We start from the raw sequence: 24007 nt of genomic DNA, 5'->3' as shown, positions 1-24007 counted from the left end.
GACTGCAGTGTTTTACACAGTGCTGCTCATGCATGCACCCTAGTGAACAATTTAGTTCTTAAGAGTCTTTATTGGATAAACTCAAATAAAATATTAGGATCAACAAAACCCAGGTTCACTTGGATTACCGGAAAAGGAAAATCAAATCAAGTGTTATTTGATTTATTGAAAAAGTCACTGGAAAAAATGCGCTTTGTTATGAAAAATGGCACATTTATTGCTACATTAGACACAACAGTCCTCGGTATCTACTTTATATATAAAAAATAGGAAACTGGAGGCACTTTGAGGACATAGCCTACATAGATGTTGTCCCCAAACATGAGTGAAGACAGAGATATGTTGCAGGTCACCTGCTGTGCAGGACAGAAAAGGGTTTGTCAACAAATAATATCAGGTGTTTGTCTTTAAACTTGGATACTGTAGACAAACATATCTGTTTTGTTAAGAAATAAATGCACAGGTCTTCAGTAGCGATTTTCCATATCACAACAACACCACATTTTTCCTGCAGAATGGGTAGGGTAACTTACAAAGAAAATAATGTTTGGGGCTAGTCCATGGGGCAAGATTTGTAAAGAACTGACAGGTAGAGGTAAAACAAATACTGTCACATATCAGTATCGGCTTACGATAATGATTAAGCAGATAAGGACACATCATACAGCTGTACATACATATCAATGCACATGCCAGTCAAGACCAAAATTATATTTAACAGAACTAGTACATAATACATGAGAAGTTTTAAGTTTTTTCAGTGTCAGGTCGAAGACCAGGTTATTACTCATCTTACATCTAATGATGGACACTCAAGCAGTGAGCATCGATGAGTGTAATTCTTCATTTAGATGTTCAGAGACACTGTCAGATGTTACTGAAGTATATATGTTTTTATACATCTGTATTATAGAAAAGGTACAACTTATAAATCCTTAAATGCAACATTATCCACCATGTAGCAGAGAAGTATTCAGGCACTGGTGAGCAACCATTATCAAAACTCCCAAAGTCAGGGAAATGACTAAGGCCACCCTATTTGATTCATTTTATGCTTCATATCATAATGAAACACTGAATTATGTTGCAGATTGACCGACCCCTTCTGCCCCGTTCTCAAACCAGGCAACAAGCTCATCACAGAGTTGCACGTCAGGGACAAGACAGGGGTGTATGCAGAAGAAAATAATTGTTGTGTCATTCAAAGAAAAACTGTTGCAAACACCAGAACAATTCACTTACAACTGGCTTGACGGGTTTGTGTTCAAATGCATTTTCTTTCTTTAAAAAAAGAGCAATATCACAACATGTGATGGTACAGCCAGATCATTTTGTCATTTCTAACATTTCTAAGCACCTGGCACGAAAAAATAAAACACCTCACTTTGTTCCTGGAATCTAAACTGAGAGTCATCTTACATTTAATCAATGTAAACAAAAAAAGGAAAGAATATTCCAAATGATAAAAACAAAACTCATACATCTATATTACAAAGTAAAAAATAAAACAGAAGAGAAGGGAAACGTCGAATCAGTTCTAAAATAGGAAGATCCTTACAACATGATTTGCAATTGTTCGAAAGGGAAAGAAATAAAAAAATCCCTAAATGCTCAACAAGGAGCAACAACCAGAACAAGTCAGTCAATGGCAAAGTTTGCAGTAACACTCATGACCCCTTCAATACTCTGAAACTGCTCTGAGACTTACATGATGCATGTTCAACACGTTGTAACAGTGTCTTTACATGATTTGTTGTGGGCAGGCTGACGTGAGTCAGAGGCTCTATGATGAGCACACGGCTGAGACTGAGTGACTGGCTTGATGAAGGTTTAAGATTTGAGGAGGATGCTTGTGTGCTCGAGTCCAACAGCAGCCTCACAGAGGGAAGGTTGGGATGTCCACATCTAATTAAACATGCGTGTGGATTCATTTTGTAAAGAGTCTTTGCTTGTGTTTGCGCCAGTGGTGTATCTCTCTCCATTCCACTTACATGGCAGTGACAATAACGCATGTACAGGACATAAAGAGATAGGAATCAGGGATACAAGATTGAAAAGAAAAAATTTCGACCACATGTTTAAGTAGCTGACTGTGGAACTTTTTAGCAAAGCATCAAATAAAAAATAAAAATACAGCCAGGATTACCAGCATATCAAAAAGAAGAGTCAGCTCTGTGATTGGCCACTCGATCCTCCCTCTGTGTCTCCAAACCTGCCTCAGTTATTCAGTCATTACATTAGAGGATAGCAATGGTGTTTTTTTAAATCTTCAACAAACACTATGGCCTGTGTCTTTAAACAGGTTTTTGTTCAGACATAACATAAACTCAGATGTCCGTCTTTGCTTCTATAGAATGTAAGACCTTCCTTTCAGATGGGAATGCCAATAATTATCCAACGATGAAAATCCTAACTCTGCTCACATGAGCAGTTGATCCAAAAGTTTTATTTGATCCAAACAAGTTTTGCTCCCAACATGTAATGCATTTTTCAAAATGTTTTACAAAACATCACAAGAAAGTCCTGTATCATGTCCAATTTCCACAGTCTCCAAACCAGAGTCCTTGTGGTAAAATGGATGAGTGTGCTTCTTCATCAGGGATGTGGCCACCTGCGTTGTCAGTATTTGTGGTGCGTGTATGTGTGTGTGTATGTGTGTATGTGTGTCACACACTTTCCAAAAGTTGCTTAACATACCGAGATGCATGACAATGATGGATTAAGGCCACGTGTTCTAAGGGCTGTATAATCAACAGGAACTGGGAAAAAAAGGAGAATGAAATTAATAACATTCTCACAAAAAACACAACAAAAAATATTTTAGTTCATTGTAGTATCTCACAAATGTGACCAATCCCACTGTAGAGATTCTGATGACTGACCTGAGAATTACATATGGCTAACAGGGTTGTGTCCATCTCCACCCAATCCAGGGTGACCCCCACCAAGCTGCATCTGAGGGTCCACACCTGACACTTTCTCCTCCTCTCTCCTCTTGAGGCAGGCAGCCTTTGGATTCAGATTGCGTTCTTTTGGATAAAAAAGGACAAATATACCGATTAAGATCACAATTGAGGAAAATTGAACTGATCGCTTAGTGCTGACATGAAAGCAGAGCTTCGGACATAAAAAAAGTGCCAAAGTAGACAGAGGGAAAAATTATGGGTAAAAAGCAAGACAGGAAAATGAAAAGAAGGATGAGAGATACAGGGATTTGGCAGAAGGGATATAATTCCTCCAAAAGTCTCCCTTTCTCCTATTACTCATTTTTCAAAGTGTGTGACTAGCACCTTCCATCCAGTGATGATGAGAGGCGGTTGGTTGTCCAGGTGGATGGGACTGTCCTGTGTTTACCGACCTACCTCGCACCTGCTTCTCAAGGCCCATGATGACCTGGACAGCCTGGTGCAGGATGATGAGCTTTGTCTGGGCCTTGTCGTTCTGCATGTGGACCTGAACCATCCTGCCCAGCTCTCTGAAGGCTCCGTTTATGTCGCGAACACGCACCCTCTCCCTAGTGTTGTTGGCGTGGCGGCGCTCTCGCTCCCTCAGCTCCTTCTCCTCGGCAGTGAGGTTTTCATCAGTCACAGCGACAATGCTGCAGCTGCTAGGAGAACGGAGGAGGGGGGTTGGAGGGGCTGGTTAACAAACCCAAATCACAACCCTGGCTGAACCTTGGCTAAAACTTTAGTTGTACTGGTTTAAACCCGCAAGTATAAGACAGTGTTTTATTGTTTATCCTCGTGAGAATTGTTCTAGTATTTAGAAATAGTTTTATCTTTTTGTGTCTGTGTAAGTTTGAGGTTGACTTTAAGCCCTTGGACTAGATGAGACAAGATGAGTGAGATTGCTGAGAACAATCCCAGTGGAGTCTTTGCAGTGTCGCAGAGGAGGGAGGAGACAAACGCATGAAATAAATTCATAATAAATATTATTCCTTTATAAAAAATAAATTGACATGAGCGAGTTCGACATAAACGATTTTCAGCCATGAACCGATGAACTACCGATCAAGATACCACAACTGACTCGAGCGACCGGGTCTAATGAATATTTCGTGTGCTACGCAGATATTTTTTTTTCAAGTTGTCGTTAGGGTCCACGATGGAAGTGGAGGGGATGTGGTGACTGTCCAGCAAAATGAAGATATGAGAGAAAGGGAGAGCGGGGAAGCAACACCCTCTGCCAAGTACAGTACATAGAGAGAAACACAGAGATAAAGCCGAGGGGAGAGACAGAAGGCCCCGTGTTAAATACATCAGCACTAAGAGATGCATTTATCTGAATGTGAGGAGAACAGAATCACAGTTGCCATCTGTAAAAACGAAAAATGACAGGGGGAAAGGGGAGTAAATGTATGAATGTAAAGGGTTGTTGAAGCACAGACACAGCAACATAGCTGAAGATGGGTTGATACACGTAACGACAGACAACCCTGCTTTCATGCACTAACACTCACTATGGGTCAAAGGTTAGAAAAGAAAAATGTATGTCTGAAATGAAAATGACTTTATCTTTTAAAGTATAATGAGGCAGCTGTATATTCAGAAAAATGAATAAATGAATAGATGTTAATCCAGTCAAGGGAGAAGCAGACAGATGTGTGAACATGTTCAAAGGGGAGACAGACAGGCAGCTGTGAGACAGGCCAACACATCAGAACAAACAGCCGTCCTGTGTGTGTAACCAGAGGACAAAAAACTCAGAAGATGAGCTGGAGAATGGGCATGTCTTAAAAACAGTCACGCAGCTTCATTTCTTTTTCTCTCCATGGTTCGGTTTGATCGTTTTTCGGATCAAGTGGAAAAAGTATAATGCAAAAATTCTCATCTGAGAAAGCAGTATTTAGTAACCACCACGTGTAAAGTGAGGTTAACTGACACACGTTATTCAAAAAGATTTTAAACGTCCAACATAACATGTCATGAGCTCAGAAGTGAAGCTGTGTGGAAGTTTTCGATTTTTGTTTGGATGCTTCCCCCTCCTCCTCCTTCCGCCCTGGACCCCCACTGACCTCGAACTTGCTGCTCCAGGTTGACTATAACGTTAACGGCCTGTTGCAGTACGATCAATTTGGTCTGCTGTTTCTCATAGCTCAGGTGGAGCTGACACATGCGGCCCAGCTCCTTAAAAGCCTCGTTGATGTCCCGCACACGTAGCCGCTCGCGGGTGTTGTTTGCCATCCTCCGCACTTTCTCCCGCTCAACCTTAACCTCCACTGGCAGATCTTCATCATCCTCATCATCCTCATCCTCATCATCCAGACTAGTGAAGAACCAATGGCAGATGAGAAGGTAAGCAAGCAACAGTTGGGTGATTCACTGACAATTACTTCTGAAATTCCCTGAGCAATAAAATTTGCTACCAATGTCAGCATTTAGTTAAAAAAAATCGAAAAAAGTGTGGAGCACATTAGTGTTTCGTTTTAGAAATATGGCTCTCCTTGACCAAACAAGAAGAATATGAACAGCAATGAGGCGCAGCAGTGAAGCTGTAACTGAAATAAATAAAAATATTTATGGATGGATTATGGATAAAATTATGTAATTTCCAGCTGCGGCACTGTTTGCGATTGTCACTTTAAGACTGTCAAGATTAGTTCCCATTTCATGAGGGGTGGATCATTGGCCATGTAACTGTCTCATCTGTAGTTCAACTTTATGGATTGGTACCGAGTACTGGGTGACACAAACATTGAGGATAAATGTAAGTATTTTAGGTAGAAAATAGGAACCTGATAAATCTTTAAACCAAAGTAAAACTACTCAAATGGTATTAGAGTTTAACCGTAAATTACATCAAAGTTTAAAGTTGTTAATTATGAATAACATGACTGTTTGAAGTATTGCTCATCTTCATGTGATGATGAGGTAAAAAATATTACAAGAATATATGTTTAACGATTAGTCTCTATCAACATGCAATATAACCAACACATAGACTGGTATCCTTAGGTCTAATGTTGAAATACATGAGATATTAATTAGGTAGGAAGCTAGACATGTTGAAACGTTTAAAGACTGTTTTAAAAATAATGCTAAACTACGGCAGCATCAAACAGTACGTCATATGTCCGGATGGATCAATATGTTCCTGAAAAGAATTGTAGGTTCATCGACACCTTGTATGAAGTCGGTTCTTCATGTCTTTTTTCTCATCATCTGACTTGTCAGTAAGGGAGCAGTTGTCATCATCCTCCTTGCCTTCTCTTTTAATATCTGAAGAGCTGGAACGATTTAGGCCTGCAAACAGAATTCACACATAATGGTACAGATATCAATTAGACCCATACATGTATTAGCTACCAGATCCACAATAGGAACTGGGATATTTGCCCAGTCTGATATGAAAACTAATCAGAGAGGAAAAGAGCAACAGAAAGTCTCACCATTAAAACCTTCAGCCTGAGAGCCTGGACCAGATGTGGAGCCGTGGTGACCATGCAGAAGTCCTCCACTAGAGGGCAGACCAACAGAGTCCTCGTGGTGACCGGACACCTTAAAGGAAACAATTCAACTATTTTTCAATTCCCTTGTTGAAGTTTGTAAAATTGGAAAACGTACAACATAGTAATGATAACCTCTCTGACTTTGAGCCCACTCTAACAATTTTAAATGTATTCAGTCATTGGTTGATTGATTGATTGCTACTATTCACTTTTCTTACCAGCCCAGGAAGGCGACTGGCCAATCCAAGTGCTGCAGTGTTGAAGCCAGGGGGAAGCCCTAAACCAGACGTCAGTAGAGTGTGCATTTCAGCCAATCCTGGAACTCCTTGGGCGTTGGTGTGGCGCTGGAGAACATTGATGACTTCTTCCAGACGGTCCTCCATTTTGCTCTGCAATGGAGGGTGAAAACCATGAACAAAGAACCAGATGCATATTTCTAGAATTGTTTGTATATCTTTGACATACTTAGAAAATATTTTGTTCGATATATCAGACAAGAAAGAAAAAAAAAGAGGAGCACGGACTCACCATGGTCTGAATGCCACTGTCAAAGTTAGGTGAAGGTGTGGCCTGGCCAGAGGAGCGAGCCCACTGAGATGCAGAGCCTGGAGAAAAAGATGAGGATCACAAGGTTCATTCAGACATTTGAGCACTGAAAAAATATCAACTGATCTTATATTATATAAACATTTTAATACAGAAGTAACACTCACTGCACTGTTTTTCATGTGCTGCACTGGTATAGTTTCTTACAGGCCCTTGTTATGACACATTGTATCATTGCCTTTACCTTATTGTCACTAGTGCATTGTACAAACTTGATGTATTTGTTGCACTGTCCTTCAACTATAAGTCATGTTGCAAACCTGTTTTAGCTCGCCTGGGAAACTGTAGAAAATAGATCAGAACCTGTTCACTCCCTGTGAGACTGGAACTAAACTGGTTGTAGGTATCAGAACACAGATATAATAATGTATTCCTTCTTAATGTGTGATGAACCAATTCAGAGACAAATAGGGAAGCGACCCCACCCTCTTTTTATTTTCTCTTCCTCTCTCATAGGTTATATTTGGGTGGGGTGTGTGTGTGTGTGTGTGTGTGTGTGTGTGTGTGTGCGCGTGCGTGCGTGCGCGCGTGCGTGCGTGTGTGTGTGTGTTTGAAAGATCAAGAGAAGATTCGGCTGTGGATACATTTACTCATAGTTCCACTTGCATTATGTACAGAAAAAGAAACCGTTGTCTATGTAATTTTTATAATTGCTCAAGAACATAAAACAACCAGACATTCAATAAATACATGGATATAATACCAGCATATGTTCCCTTTAAATATTTATCGCTGAGACATTTCTTACAACTACCTTACTACTATATCAGATGACCTAAATTTCAAGATAGTCTTGCCTGCCAAACTTATCTCAGTTCTATGTTTGTTCAGTGCTAGCACATAAAAAAAGGTCTGACTGAACTCGGTGACACAAGTGCGAAGATTCAATCTGGGTTATTTAAATTATGTAGACCAATCTGATTTATCAAGGGTGTTCCTTAACAGTGCCAAGCTCATGTTATAAGATAGCAGTCAGATATATTGTGTTTATTTTGACTATGCTTCACTGACGATACTGATACTGATCATAATGAAATTTGCACCAGAGAAATTGAAGGTCTATCAAAAATAAAGGATCTCAACATGTTTCCTTCCACATTTCACCCAATAGATGGAGCTACATTGTCACTATGAACCATTCACAGTCTGAATGAGAACAATACATTCGTCAAATAATGGAAAGTTTAATGAAACAGCAGTCGATAAGAGCCAGCTGAGCTTTAAACCTCAGGTCAAAATGACTGCAAGTACTGACTCACCTGAAACAGCTTGAGGTGAGCAAGAGGGAGTAGATGGGGATGGAGGGAAGCCGTTACTGTTCGGGTCTGAAGGATAGATCTGGACACAGAAGTTTTTGTTTATAATCAAATAAACACAATTAAGAAAAATAAAGTACTGTACAAAGAATGTTGCCTAAAAATATGCGTTTTTATCATTACTTACAGATGCCAGGGCCTTTCCGATCTCATCACCTGAGCTTCCAGGAGCTTGTCCCCGATTGGCTTGATGGAGAAGGAGCACACAGCATTTTGCTCAGAACTTGACCTCAATAACAACTCAACTATGTCACAGAATAACAGGAAAACATTTAGAGCACATTTTTTACAAAGAAAGGATCAAAAACTTAAGGGTTTACCCATAATAGAGTCACTTCCAACAATAGGGGGTGTGTGGTTGGAAACACCAAAGCTGCTGGAGCCAGAGAGGAAGCCAGCAGGATGAGCCCCATTCACCTCGCTACCATGCAGGGGGTAGTTTTGTGGAGAGAGGGGCAGTGGCTGCCGTTTCTAGTAAGCAAAAACAGCAAACAAAATGAAATCCACAGAAATAGGCCCTCGATGATACATTTGTCAAAAAGTGTCAAAAACCTCATTATGTCTACATAGAAAACAAGTCCAGAGTGTGAGGGCAGGGCTCACCAGTCTGTCTTGGGGGTTAATGGCTGTGAAGGGTCCATGCTGGCTCATATGGGGGGTGTTGCCCAGCATGGAAGAAAAACCCGGCTGAACCATCGACCCGGCCGGGCCCCATGGATCGGAGGGTGGGTGGAGGCCTTCTGTCAGGGGGCATCAAGTGGAGGAGTGGGGAGTAAGAAGGGCGAGGGATAACCAGCCACAGCAGATGAAAAGACAATGAAGGCCACAGATGAGACATGTCACATTACTATGATAACTTCATTTAACTAGGATGCACCATTTAAAACTCTGGCTTTAACACCTACATGTGGACTTCCAGAAGGAACAATTAAAACTGTATAGGTAACACAAGGAAGATTTAATCAACTAATCTATGTAGTTGCACAGTGCTTTATCCTTATTTACCAAAACTGTCTCCCAACACAACACAATGAAGGGGAGGCAAATAATGTTTAACTGACCTTGCATGTAGAAAGGTGGTGGGTAGGGGTTTCCTGCCTTGGAGGATGTGTAACCAGCATTGTCCCTGTTAAATTCCTCTCCTGAGGCTGATGCATACACCTACAGAAAATACAGAGAGAACTTTTCAGCCTTGTGTTTAAAAATCTTCATAAAAATGATACATGACTATAAAAAAGATGAACTGTTTATCAAACTATAAATCCCAAGTATTGTATCTGTGGAATTTGTGTTACTTCATAAGGAAGTTATGTAGGAGCATCCCTGTGCTTTTGTAGGTGGGAGAAATTATGATAAATAATGTATTATTTATCCTTAGAAAATAGTATCAAGACCTGTTCGAGTTAAGACTTCAAAATAAAAGAATTATGTTTATTAATTAAATACCCAATTAAAACCAGCTCTTAGGAATCTTTAAAAAACCTTGTTATGTTACCGTCTAGTTTTATTACCTAACTCAATAAACAGACTGCGGCAGCATATCTGCAGACTGGAGCACTGAGCTTTAAGTATTGAATGTGCGGTGTCAGTTGTTTTATTGGGTCCTGTCTACCATTTCCGTGAGGCTTTTATGTACCACCCTGTTAAATCAAAACATGCCGAGAATGGTCTACAGATACAAAATTCAATCTTTTTAGCACAGTGACTTGTGACCATATAGTGGGATCTGCTGTGGGATTCAGTCGACTTTCGAATGCTTATAAAGGCACCAATGTTCTGAGCAACCAATCCTTCTCAATCGAGTCTATTCTAGACGGAAATCAAGTATCAAAATGTGTCTGCAAAACTTATATCCAAATGGACTCAAGTTGTCTCCTGTAATTTGATTAAATGGAGAGAAAAGGAGAGGAAAAAAGAGGGGAGAGGAGAGGAGGGAACGGAGAGATGCACTCCTAATTACTGAACCATCTGTCGAGTCTTGGACGGCAGCCAACTCTACTGGCAGCTGGGAAAGAGGGATGGGGGAGGGAGAGAAAAAAGGGGAGGGCTGTTGTTCGTGGTGGTGGTGGTGAGGGGGAGGAAATAGGCTGCCCAGAGAGCGAGAGTGAGAGAGAAAAAATGAGGTGGAGTAAGAACCATCAAACCCCAGTATAAATTCCCTCCAGTGATCTGACGAATGCATTTGGCTGAGAAGAAGAAACGTGGCCATAAAGTAAAGGGTCTACAAATACAACACACTATAAATACATACTGCAGATGAGTGACTGGCTAAACAAGTGGCTTTTCCCCCCATTTTTTTCTTTGCCGCACTGGTGAAGATACACAGCTGTCAGGCTGGACGACCTGTATTGCAGCTTTTCTACTGCTATGCAAGCCAAGGAGAGGCTTAAGATGCCAAATGGGATGTGAAAATGAACAGAAACATGAAAACATGGGCTCCCACAGATAGAATGCAAAGTCTGAAATGAAGTTCAGGGATGCAGCCTTTCTGGAGGTTAGTACTCACTGATGAGGGCAGGCCAGGGGGCACCTTCCTGATCTTTTTTGGCTGGGATTCTGAGGGTAGAGAGACAAATCACATAAGAATACTTACACAAACATCTAAACTTATTGCAGGATTGAATTATACAACAACCAATGAAGAGATTCATATGGTCTGGGGGGCTAGAGTACCTAATAAAGGTATCTGACTTTGTGACTACTCATTAATGTCTAATAAACAGTTATTCTATGCCAATAAGATTAAAATATTTCTTCTGTGAGAACAGATTTCAGTTTCTCTTATTAAGAAGAAGAAGTGAGAATTCTCAGACACTTTTTAATACCGCATCAGGAGAAGTGATGATACACATCAACACCATTTTTACATTAAGAAAATTTAAGTTTTTCTGATATAAAACTAACAAGATCAGCAGGATTATGCAAAAAACGACTAAACAGATTTTCACAAAACTTGGTGGAAGGATGGAACATTAGACAAGAAAAAACCCAATCAATTTTGAAGCGAAGCAGCACTTAGGCAAATTCAGGATTTGTATTTTTGTATCACTTTCTACAACATTGCCATGCAACATTTTCTGGAATTTTTTCTGATTTTAGAGGGAAAATACCTATAGATCCTTATGACAATTAATCTGGCATTTTAAGGGGACTGATACATATGAGCGTGTACAATTTGACACAGATTGTATTTTAAAACCGTCGTCTCATGAGGGGACTGTTGGGCCTATGGTTTCTACTAATTGCCCTTCTTCTTCTGTGTTCAACACTTGAGACAGTCCTTTAGTCTTACCAATGGGGTCCTGTGAGGGTCTCCTGCGAGTGTTGCTCCCCTCATAGGAGGAATAAAACTGGGAGTTGGACTTCAGGCCAGACGGGGAGAGGGGATCAGGACTGGGCATCGGTAATCCATTGGGCATAAAGCCAGGCTAAAGACAGTAAAAGAAAAAAAAACGGTTTTGCAGTGTAACAGGACAGGTATGAAAGAAAATCTGATACTAATACTTTAATTCTGACAAATTTACCTGTGCTGCAAATGACGAGTATGGCCCTCGGTCAGCCTTCCCTGTTAGGAGGTTGGAATATTCAAAAATCAGGTCATGAACGTGAGAAGTAGGCTTTTATGTCAATATTAAATCACAATCTGGCAATTCCCTATTCCTCTATTTCAGTGCCTCCATCTGCTGTGTGAGTATACATGATGATGTGTAGTATTTATGGCTGTGAAATAAAAAACAACAACAAATTGGACTATTATAAATGGTTCAGGGCAATTGTGCCCAACCTCTGTCCCCTCCCGTGACAGTTAAACAGAGGAGAGCTATAGCCACAGTCCCGGGGGAAAGCCTTGTTTGTGCATGGGTGCCCTTTACACCCCCCCTGCCCACACTGAACACACAAACTGGAACACACAAACAAACCCCTCCTCCACATCCTCCCTGATTACCCTGCTCCCTTCATCCATTGCCACCAAACCATAAAAATGCTTTACTCTGAAGTGGTACATTATCGTCTAACCTGTGAAAGGCAGCTCTCTCGAATAAACAACTCAATGCTTAAGCTCAGTCACACTATCCATTGAAATAAATGTGTGCATTTCATGTTCTTCAGTTGTTAAGTCCTTTTATTAGGAACACAGAATGTCCCCGTTTAAAAAAAGATGTGAAAGTTGTGGTTTCGGTGCTCAAACAGCTTAGTTCTACGTAAACCTTCTTACCAACAATCCCAGGTCCAAATATGGGGGCAGAGGCCATCCCCTGCTGTTCACCATAAAGACCTTCTTCTCCATAAGCCTGAGGGAGAGACAGCAGAGGCTTTAGGGATATTAATATACATGAATTAAATCAAGTAAAGCCAATTCAATTATGTAACAAAACAAACTGGTCGAATTGGTTAGTAAACATTGTCCAGTTTTGATGTGAACACTTAAACAGGTCGGACAGTATTCTGATCTGGCATTATAGAAATAGAAAAACACAAATTACAAAAAATAGTTTATTTTTGAATATACATTACATCTGTGAGTGCACATCACTTCTTTTATTGTTTGATGTAAGGTCATAAAATCTATACAAAGATTACAATAGAAATTTAGCTAATTATTTTCCTAATCCTACATTAGCTTGTGAGCATTATGTCTTAAAGCTGATTCTCAGATGTCCTGAGGTGATTACCAAAATGAGCCTCAACATTTAGGAAATACTTCACTACATCAATGAAAACTTACATATAGGTGGTTGCATTTCATTTTAATGAAGTCTACAAATGAAAAAACTAAATCCAAGGGCATCGGTCCAGTAGATGCGCCATCGCAGTGTAAAGCTTTATCAATATGCTTTTCCTTCCAGGCAGCGTTTAGGGTAGCCTTGTCAGAACATGGGTTGAGCTCAGAATATCTTGTACTTTAAGCTGTCTATTGATGTAAACCTATCATTTGATCATCCAATAACTGAAAACCTGTTTGATAAAGTATCAGAAATATACTAGACTGGAAAATTGAGGCTCTCTGAACAAGTGGAAATACCCAATGAAGTACAAACCAATGATCTATGAGATATACAAATGTTAATGAGAAACTCATTATTGTGGCAGAGTTGTTTCATAACTCCTTCTGAAAAGTGTAATGTGTAACGTGACATAGTTTTATCGTTCACTGTGAATATGTTTACGCTATTGTTCGGAGATCATGTGTAAAATGTTCCCAGTGTACAAACTGGTGCTTTATTAAAAGGTAAAATGCAGGCCTAGCACTTCATCATCTCATAGTATATCACTAAGTTTCAGTGTAGTAAATGAGGATGAATCGTACCCGTCCTTGGTTGAAAGATGTACTGTTCTGTTGTCCTGGTCCCCAGTGACTGGACCCACTCCTCTCATCTATACCTGGAAGACAAAGATTAGGCCCATTAACCTCCTACACATTCATCAAAGGTGTTCAAGCTTTGCTTTGGAAAACCGAGTTCAAATTCAGAGAACGATGACCTGCGTTGATGCAGGTTTTTTAAGGTCGCTCAGAGTAACCTTCACAGCTCACACAGAGACAGCACAGTGACAGTCACATAACATGGATATGGGCTGTGGGAAGTTTGAATAATTAACACCCAGTATGAAGCTTCCCGAATCATCCTCGACATTCTTCATTCTCCCACTCCACTCCTTCACATTTTCCATGGCAACAGTCATTCATCAGCCATCTATTCTCTCACATTTGGCCGACACCTTCGTCTCCACGCAGACGCAAAGTCTCAATCTTACATGGCCGACACACAAATTGTCCCTGGCCAGAGCACTGCAGCTTCCACAGAGGCTAGCGTGTTTAAAATGAGTGATTTTTAAAGATTGGTGAAGCAGAAATATCTGCCCGTCCTCTTCCTCTCCATCTCCTCTCATACTGCTACACACCATCTCTAGGGGAAAGCTGAAGCTTAATTGCGTACTGATTTGCATAATTGTGCATATTAATGAAGCTTGGCTCTATGAATATTCATATTTTTGTTTTGTTGTCTAATTAAAAAGCGGAGAGGGGAGGGGGATGGGGTAGAGGCGGGATCGAATCATGACAGGATCAGCAGTAGAACAGAGTGATGGGTCCACAGCAGTGAGAGCTGCTAGATTGCCGTGACAACTGTGATCTATACGCACGACACCAGCAGAATAAGAGATGAAGGAGGCAATGTCTTGTCCCATGTCTATGGCTGACTGTCACTCTCCCTGTCAATCAAATACAATAAAGCAAACGCATGAACCATTTGTTTCTGCTGGAACTCATGAGTATCAGAGTTTCAGACAAGAAAGGGCTCTTAATCAATATTTTCCTATTCCTGGGGCTTTTGTGTATTAGAAGTAAGATTTTCAACATGTTAACTAACCGCACAGTATAAGTGTATTATATAGTGCATATTTAAGAAGTGTAAGTTACTCCTATGTATTTATATTCTGAATGTAACTTGGCCTGCTAGCATCAGTTTCGAACTGTTCTGCTAATTAGAAAGACAGATATTTTCTCGTTTTTGCTTGTAAGCCAAGAAAGGTAAACTGTCACCATCCATTCCACAAATAGCAGGATAAGTGCAGCGCTCACTGTCTCCACAGCCATCTTCTATTAGAAAACGTTTCTCCAGCCAGGTGAGAGGTAAAAGGTGTAATAGATGACTGGCTGTGAGGAAAGTAATCTGAGAACTAATGAAAATTCACACCTGGAGGAATGGTGTTGTGAGATAAATGTTAATGGTACATGGAAGAGTAGACATGAAATATAAGGTGTTAAATGATTTTAAATAGATGTAAATTAACTCACTTCATGAGCTGATCTGATGACAAGTAGAGGAACAGAACTAAAGGGAATTTTCAGCAGGTTTTAAAACTTGCTGCAAATAATACTGATCTCTTGACTTAATTAAGGTAATCACAAAAGAAAAACAGTGAGTGTAGGAAGATGGTCTCTTATCATAAACTCCCCCTAAACTTAAACCTATGTATCCTGTAATATCACATTGTCCTCTCTACAAACACTATAATATTATAATGCAGGTTTATATGCCATCAGTGCTGTTTGCAACTTTTTGATGGCATCACAGAGTATAGCTAAATCGAAACTAAGTAAAATGTGTAAATAATATGTGAAAACCCAGTATTGTTTGGGTTGTTGTCCCTTGGCCTGTTCCACCGTCCTGGGCAGAGTCTTGGAGTAATAAAAGAGTTATAACAGATCACTGTGCAAATTATTATCGCATATAAATTAGACATGGGACCACAGAGGTATGAAACTAATTCACATTTTGACTTGAGTGTCAAAAGGACTTTGCCAGAACAGACAAGCTTTATTAGCGCCATTATCAAAACCTTGAGGAAAAACATGAGTAGTGCGGCGCTCAGACAGACTACCAGGACTGGAAAGGGAAAAACGAAGAAAAGGGTGAGTAACATCAGACAAATTCTCTGGTGAACCCCAATGCACTTCTCCTCCCAGCATGCAACGCCCCTTTGAACATGGATGGTCTATAATTACACAGGAAGAAATACTGGAAACAGACAGCCAGTCTGAGTCATAGGCTTTATGAGAAAAACCTCTTGAAACATACATTGACCAAACTTGCAGACATGTATTTTTTTCACAGGAACACTGCCCCAGGCACCTATAACTGAGTGTACCGTTTTGTCTACACACCTTCTTCCTTCCCTTGGCAAAGTGACTCACACAGACACAAAGCATGATGTCAGATCAACTCTCAGGAGAGTGAACACTGTAAATGAAATCCTGAACAATGTACAATAACACAGGCCAGGCTGCTGTAACCCGTGAGTCATTGGAGACTTCTCAAACACAGCCCACTGTGCCCTAACCCACTAAAACAGCTTAGAGCCGTTGAACTTACTATGTGTCAAATTACATATGCACACATTTGTCAGGAGTTACCTTTTTAAACTCCAAATCTATTGTAACTTGAACACTCACGGGCTCTGTGTGTTTAGTTCACATCTGTTTGAAAAATGGAACATTTCATGCAAATTTGAAACTACCCCCCTTCTACGTCTGCCCATACCAAAGTTTAAAAATATATTTTAGGACTCTCGGTTTCCAGTGACCAAAAAATGAAAGTGTGCTAGAAAATGTCTTTAACTGACTGGTAAAGGGATTGAACAGGCACATTAGGACCAGAGCGGAGATATTATCATCACTGGAAGCGCTGGCAGGGAGGATCCCCACAGCCACACATGTTAAACCTCCACATAACCAAAACCTTACCCATTCTGAGGTAAAAAAAGAAAAGAAAAGAAAAGGCAACGAAGTCTGAATGGAAAACATGTCGCAGCTGCTCCACAAAGAGCAGGAATACAGATTGAGTTCAAATTTATGTATGAATCTGTACCAACTCAACACAACTATTGATACATATTATCATATTGCACAAACCTCAATGCAACCTGATATTTCTTGATGAACGTGTTGGTAATTATCTTGCCAGCACTTCTGTGAACAATCTCAGTAGAGAATTATCAAATATACTTAAAAAAACGTTTCACATGATTGCTGCATCATTAAATTATTCTCTACAATCATACAGTATGTGTGTATGTATGATGCAGGACAGCTGTCCATATTTCTGAATGTAGTTACATTTATAACCTTTTGTAAAAACACACATTTTCATGCTGATACGGGAAGCTGTTCGTCAAGAAGAAGCAAACAACAAATATTTTACAGATAAGAAGAGAGGCTGCTTGATGCTCCAAGGGTAGATTTTGGTCAGAGAAAATGTTAAGGCAAAGGGACAATGCCATGAAGGGCCGCTGGATTGAACATCTGAGTCTCTTTTAAAAGCATGCACCATGGCTTGACAAAAGAACGTGCAAGTGGCTCTCAAATGAAAAGAAATAGAGCCCCATTCCCCCGCCCTGTCAATGCTTGCCTTGTCTTTCATCTTAATTCAATATTCCGTGTCATAATATGGCCAGTCACCAAAGAGCCACTGCACATCTATAGATACAATGGCGACAGTGGAAGTTTTGCGTAGGGCAAGTCGCTGTGTAGTTGCAGAAACAGACCCAGAAATGTTTAAAAGTTAACACATTGTTGTATATGTCAGCATAACAAAATAAAAAACTGAAGGAACTGTGATCTCAAGTATCTCTGAGGATGTTTAATAATAGTATCTAAATGTTTTTCTTAAAACTTGAGGTAAGTGCTGGGATGGCAATGTTTTTAATGAGGATGGATAATAATACACTGGTTGAAAATTTGTTGTATGAAGAGTAGAAGTAGGGTGGGAGTAGGATGAGAGAAAAAACTTTTTCACAGAGAGGTTCAAATAGAGGAGATTAATTGAGCTGTTCCCATCAACCCCCACCACTTCGGCCTTTGTCTTTAGCTGACTGAATGGCAACAGCTGAGAAGGTGAGGGAAGGGACACGTGCAAGGGGAGGGTGTAAAGAGGAAATGACACTTGGTCTAAATTACATAAATTAAGCGTAACATTTCTCCTAAAGTCCTTTTCAATAATCTGTGATCAATAATGACATTTTTTTAGAGCCTTTTATATTGTCTGTAGCTGCGTTATTATATGAATCATTTTATAATCACCACAAAAAAGGCCCCCATTTCTAGCTATGGGTGATAGAAAAGACAAATAGCTTTTTTGACTAGATCAATAAAAGAAAAGCATTTATTCTATTAACATTACACAGACGAAACAAATCTAGAAAAACCAAAAACCAACACAAATGATAAGAAAAACAGTTACTTAAATGTCCAGTGTGTAAGACTTAGGTTAAAGGGATCTAGTGGCAGAAATTGAATATAAAATATTGATGTTTTCACTAATGTGTTCAAATCTAAATAGTATGAATTTTTGTTTTCTTTACCCTAAATGGGTCCTTTATATTTAAATTTACATCGTGAGTGGGTCGTCTCTACCAGGCCGCGATGTTTTTTATAGTAGCCCAGACTGGACAAACTAAACACCTTTTGAGTATTTATGACGACTGAACACTCCCCCCTGGTTCTCTTTCATGTTTGGAAGGGGAGAGCGGGGTGAGGGGTATTCAGCTGCAACCTGAAACTTCCCCACTAGATGTTACTAAATTCTACTTACTGAACCTTTAAGCCCTGTCCACACCAATGTGGATATTTGCTAAATGAACTTTCATCTGCATTTGGACATCTTTCTTGCATTAAACTATAGGACTAACATGGACAGCAGGGATAAATGTATTGGTCTTACCTGAACCTCCAAACTGACTGCTGGCGAGAGTAGTCGGCCGGTTCTTGCCGTTTAAGGCTGGAGGCGCAAACATCTAAAATGAGAGGAATGAAATCGTTAAAAAAAACAGTGGGAGTTCATCTAAGAGTTAAATGAGTTGACCCCTATCGTATATTATATCCAGTATCCTATTTAACCAACTGCTACAATGGGCTAAAGCAATATACGCATTCCAGCATCGGAAGTCTTGTAAAAAAAGGTGGCGGATGTACGCGCTTCAGTCCCTGACTGGCTGACCCATTCAGGGTTACCTTGATCTTCATGCACATTTTAACCTGCTTGACAACAAATCGAGTTCTAGTCATTTGTAGTTCTGGTGGCATAATGAACTGTATAAGATGCATACTGAATCTTCAGAGGGATCTTACCGCGCTAAAATCCAGCAAGTCGTTGAGCTCCTTGTCGGTTTCCACTGCAGCCATGCTCTGCTGCTGTTCACTTGGCCCTTTCAGTCTCAGCAAGTGACTATAAGCAGAGGTAAGGAGAATGTGAGTAAATTTTCCCATTTGTGAGATGTTAAATATTTTACCTTTAATATAATACCTTGATTAAGATTATGTGACAATGTAATAGCTATGACTATTGGTGTAGTTCAGTGCCTAATCTTAAGTAAATGAGGGGGATATAGTCTTCTATAGTCTATAGACTACCCATTCGCAGAGCTGGAGATAGACCTTTGTTGATTCCACTCAACGGTGTTCAAGTAATGTTATAACTTAACAATTACACAGTGTTAAAACAACAAAAGCTTCCATTTTATAAACAATGTGTTATTTTAATTGTTGTTTGTGAGTCCTGTAGTTCACAACATTGTATTCTCCAGTTAGCCCGCTGAACTGATTCAAGGTAAATCCTCCCATGTTTGTGGAAGTAGATTTATAATATGGGTTTAGGAGGCTTAGCATGTCAAATATCTTAATGAATAGGAGGATTGATCCAAATTATAAAAGCAACACCTAACTTGTAAGAAATGCTTTATGACCATTTTATATAGTGAGACATATAATCCCAGTCAAAATGGACACTTACAATGACAATCTAACATTGATCATTCAGTATCTAAACAGTAGATTGTGCTTCAAGTGGAGGAGACTCAATTAATTCAGGCACATAACCTACAACCTTACTCAATCCGCTTTTAAGGGAAGGTTGTGCAGGCACATGTAAAACTTTCAACGACACATTTTAACAGTAAATAATCACGTATAACTATGTCATAAAATAGCCCATCCTTGCCTGAGACAAAGTGAGAGTTTGTCTGAAAGCCAATATCTAACATGGGTGACAGTGGTTCATCCACAGGCCACACTGTGCTTTGGCTGCTTCCTCTCCCTCATAAACCACCCTGCTCTGACAGCTCTTTTGAATAACTCACAGTCATAAGACAACTTGCTGGAGTCTCGAAAAGGCAATTTTCACCGTCAAGTTCACAAGTGGATATGCATCAAGTAAATGCAGGCCGTGTGTGTAAAATATCTAAATATATTATTACTAAATGAGTTGGACAAACCAGCAGAAACACTTAGCACTAGACAAGCACTTTTACTAAAGGTGGTTAAAGATGTTGATTAAATTTGAAGTTTAATTTTTCATACCACAGATTGTGTTTTCATCAAGCAAATATATGTTTACAGGTGGTTCAGCTAGTTTTGTTAAAGGTTTACTTGTTGCCACTGGAGCGTGTTGTCACTATTTTGGATGGTCGCCACTTTAAATAATGATGCAGAGTCTGTGTACCTCTGCAGGTTGCCCTAAAAACCTCGTACATGTTTCTTTTTTCTGTGAGTAACATGGTTATTGGTGAAAAACTTGGTGGAAGGACTCTTCATTGGGTCAGGAAAGAAGCCGTTACATTTTGGGGAGGTAAATTTAAATATGTTCTGATAAGGAGATTGTTGGGCCTTGGCAGGGGTATGCACTCCACTGACTGTCAATCTAGTGTGTCATTGATCTGTTTTGCAAATAGTTTGCAAAAGAACAAATAGTACATAAACATATAATAGTTCAAGGGATTTAAACAGTTTAATCTCCAAAGTCCCTTTTTATAATCCGGTGACAAACATGAGAAACATGGAAAAATAAGATTAAAAAAAATGTGTATGTAAAGCCGATAACTCAAAACTAAACTGCACCTGATTTTATTGAATAAAGTACGTATAGAGTATACACTTGACCATTTGGTTTTACACTTGCATCATCTAATATATAGTGTAAATGGTATATAATGTACATGGTATTGGATTGGAATCTTGAGCTCTTTCACTTTACTTAAATGTACTTTATGTAAAATGTCTCCACTCTTTTAACTTTCTTTACATTGAACCATGACTGAGGCTGATCCGTCCTTCTTGTCCAACACTTTTCTTTGTATTGTTGACCCATAGGTATGACAACATGAAAACTTTACACTGCAACTAGATCAAGACTAAAATGAAGAAGCAATGTGAACAGGGGTACAATGGTACCACAGTTGCTCAAAGACAGATGCACACAGTAATGACCCATTTACTGAATAATGTGTTAGATAGCTAACTAGCTGGCTACTTTATTGAACTCAAAGGGGAATTTATAATCTGAGATCCAGCCAAAATGTGTGGACTCTACATCATCTAGTAGTTTCTGTGTCAGTGAGCTGAGGTCAAAATGGGGGATAAGTGTTTTAGCCCCTCCTAACAAATGGAAGTGGCTTGTCTGGAGCACCCCCACCTTGGGCCTAGCCCATTTGGAGAAAACTTTAGAAGCACGAACGGCCAAACAAAATGTCACACCTGGTGTCAAGACGGGGGACGGTGTGATATCGGGGGACCGTGTTTTCATAGCTCATCGATGGGTTACACACTTTTACGTTTTCGAACTTTAACGAAAAAAACCTGTTGCCTGCGCTCCCGTCGAGCAGGGGACCGAGGCACCGATGAACACAAAGACTGGGGCTGCCCAAGTTAAAGCTGAGGAGTCAAAAACACCAGAAAACCGCACAAAACATCAAAAACGGCGTTTAAAAGTTGGACTAATTGTATATAAAACCATGCAGGGAGGACAGAATGTAGCTTTGGTCGCATTCGTGCATCGTGTTTGTTTGTTGTTGGCGAATGTGCGTGAAAAAATAACACTTCTGAGTTACACTTTTAACACGGGTTTTATTAGCATTGCTCAATTTGGTTGTTTACACTTAATCCGAGTGTCTTGAGCTACATCGGTAAAGCTGTAGAATGGGTAACGTGAACGTGTGGCCGTTTGCAATCTGAGCTAAAAACACGTCTAATACGTTTTTTTCCAACTGTTACGTTAACGTCGCGATGCTAACATTTGTTTGTGGGGGAGCTACTGGTGCTTCAGACAGCTAAACCCCGAGGGGAGCTAACTCAGTCTCATTACATGCTAACGTGCTGTAACGTTATAGCCACTTCGAGTGAACAAAGAAGTCTTTACCCGCACGCACCAGCGGCTAATACTGAGTAATAACACCGCGGAAAAAAACCTCGCTCGGGCCGAGGGGGAGACAAACCCTGAGACCCCGCTCTTCCCGGCGGAGGCTCCCACTCAGCGCAACTTAACGATGCGCGTAAAACTTGATTATTACTCCGGTAACAACGAGACACGCAACTTCTGTTCCGCATGCACGAGTGTGTGTTGATCCATTTACCTGGAATCAGTGATGTGGCATCCAACAGGGAGGAATCAACGACTGGAGTGGAGCGAGGAAAAAACACAAAGTTATGGAGAGGGTCCTTCCTTCCCCCCGTGGTCCGGACTCACTGCCGCGGGTTTGATATGGATGACGAAAGGCGAAACGAATCACTCCTCCGCCGCCTCACCTCGATGCCGTCTTCGTCACAAAACTGAAATCACGCATCCGACACGAACCATTACTCTGATGTTAGTCTGGTCCTCGGATCGTTAGAGAAAAAGCTCGCGTCTCATTCCCCGAGAAGACATTTTAACAGCCTCCACATTGTCGGGTTCCAGTGTGGTATCCCTCCGCAGTGCAGCCCACGGGAGGACGCTGAAACATCAGCGGTGTCCAGTTTCAGCTAAAACCGTGCGAAGCAGTTTTCGACGTTGTTGATGTCGATGCGATTCGGTAAAAAACTGTACAAAATGTCCCCGTGTCGCGTCTGCGAAAAGAAACACACGGAACGGTAGGAGCACCGATTTAGGGGGGGTCTATTTCCACTGGCGGAAGGAGATAGCGGAAAAGCCCCACAGAGCCGACCACTAGAAGATGGAATGATAATATCGGAGGGAGGAACCAATTGGATGCGAGGAACATTTGATTGACAGGAGGGACGTCCAAATATGTTTCAGCATCACCCTGTAGGGGAGGTTCCCTCCGCCTGCGGCTGCTCGCCTTTAAATGTTGTTCTCAATACTGAGATAATGTTCTTATCGTGTGTGTGTTCCTAATGTCACACAATGATAAAAATGCTATTATGTTTCAATAGGATTTAATTTTTTAGTGTTGAATATACTGACATAAGATCAAAGTTGGTGGTGACCTTGCTATAAACAAAATACACATTATTGCAACGAAAAACGATGTACATATCCCTACAGCCTAAAACATCCCCTTATATTAATGACTTCACTCTTTTATCCTGTAGTTTATTAAGTCCAATGTTACTTTAAATATTACACACACACACTACAAACATTACAGGTATCTTAGAGAATGTTAATTACAGTGTCTTATGTATATTGACATTATTACAACAAATAGTTAATATTAAATTATATGTTCTATTAACTAAAACCAAGTTTTATTGTTTATACCAGCGTTTAACACTAAAATAACATATGTAGTTACAAACTGTTTTGAGAGAATCCGAGCAATATTTCTAGCCATCATAATGCCCTACATTTGGGCAATGATAATATTAGAAATCTTTCCATATGTTGTTACATATTATGAATTTGTGCAATAGTTTGGTTTAGGGTTTGGGTACAGGGAAAATAAATCATGTGCAGTTGCAGAAGTCCCTGACGTGTTGAGTATAAAATGAGCAGGCAAAAGACAATATCCTCTTCTCTTTCTCAAACTGGAATCAAAAGACTTAGTTCACAGAGGTGGCATGGCCGCTGTTATTTCTTGAGTTGTATATCGGGTGGTTATGTAAACAGGGCTGCAGTTAATGTCAGTGTTTGTTTTGAGACCTTCTAGAGAAAACCTCAACTGGTTTGAGGGGGGAAACAACCTAAATAACATCTGTGCCGGCCTTTACGAGAAAACGCAGCCATCCACTGCACTTTGTGGTTCACAACACATGCACATATGGTTAGCAGCATGCGTTGCACACATGCAAGTCACACCTGTATGCCATCAACCTTTGTTCTCATGGTATAATATGTTATACCTTGAGAACAAAGTAAAATAAAACGCT

At 40.2% G+C, this 24007-nt stretch overlaps 1 protein-coding gene across 3 annotated transcripts; it reads right to left on the bottom strand.

The window, feature by feature from the left end:
* Positions 1 to 148: 148 nt before the first annotated feature.
* tcf3a (transcription factor 3a) lies at positions 149 to 22771 on the bottom strand. Of its 3 annotated transcripts, none has more exons than XM_053438108.1 (20): positions 22273 to 22771; positions 18998 to 19094; positions 18591 to 18663; positions 13679 to 13752; positions 12587 to 12662; positions 11895 to 11935; positions 11663 to 11798; positions 10877 to 10926; positions 9432 to 9531; positions 8974 to 9110; positions 8691 to 8841; positions 8498 to 8556; positions 8314 to 8392; positions 6977 to 7053; positions 6667 to 6837; positions 6389 to 6497; positions 6122 to 6242; positions 3291 to 3607; positions 2883 to 3029; positions 149 to 2759 (listed from the first exon to the last, which is right to left on the bottom strand). In XM_053438108.1, exons 2-19 carry the CDS (start codon positions 19049 to 19051, stop codon positions 2890 to 2892), a joined length of 1965 nt encoding a protein of 654 aa, XP_053294083.1. In that variant the 5' UTR covers positions 19052 to 19094; positions 22273 to 22771; the 3' UTR covers positions 149 to 2759; positions 2883 to 2889. The 3 variants fall into 3 exon arrangements, with proteins under 3 accessions (XP_053294083.1, XP_053294086.1, XP_053294085.1); XM_053438111.1 differs by having other exon boundaries at positions 3363 to 3604; positions 22273 to 22766; XM_053438110.1 differs by lacking the exon at positions 3291 to 3607 and adding an exon at positions 5015 to 5265 and having other exon boundaries at positions 22273 to 22762.
* Between the last annotated feature and the right edge of the window lie 1236 nt (positions 22772 to 24007).

Source organism: Pleuronectes platessa, chromosome 13, assembly GCF_947347685.1.
Source record: "Pleuronectes platessa chromosome 13, fPlePla1.1, whole genome shotgun sequence".
Lineage (NCBI taxonomy): Eukaryota > Metazoa > Chordata > Actinopteri > Pleuronectiformes > Pleuronectidae > Pleuronectes > Pleuronectes platessa.
This window is presented reverse-complemented; position numbering and strand designations above follow the sequence as displayed.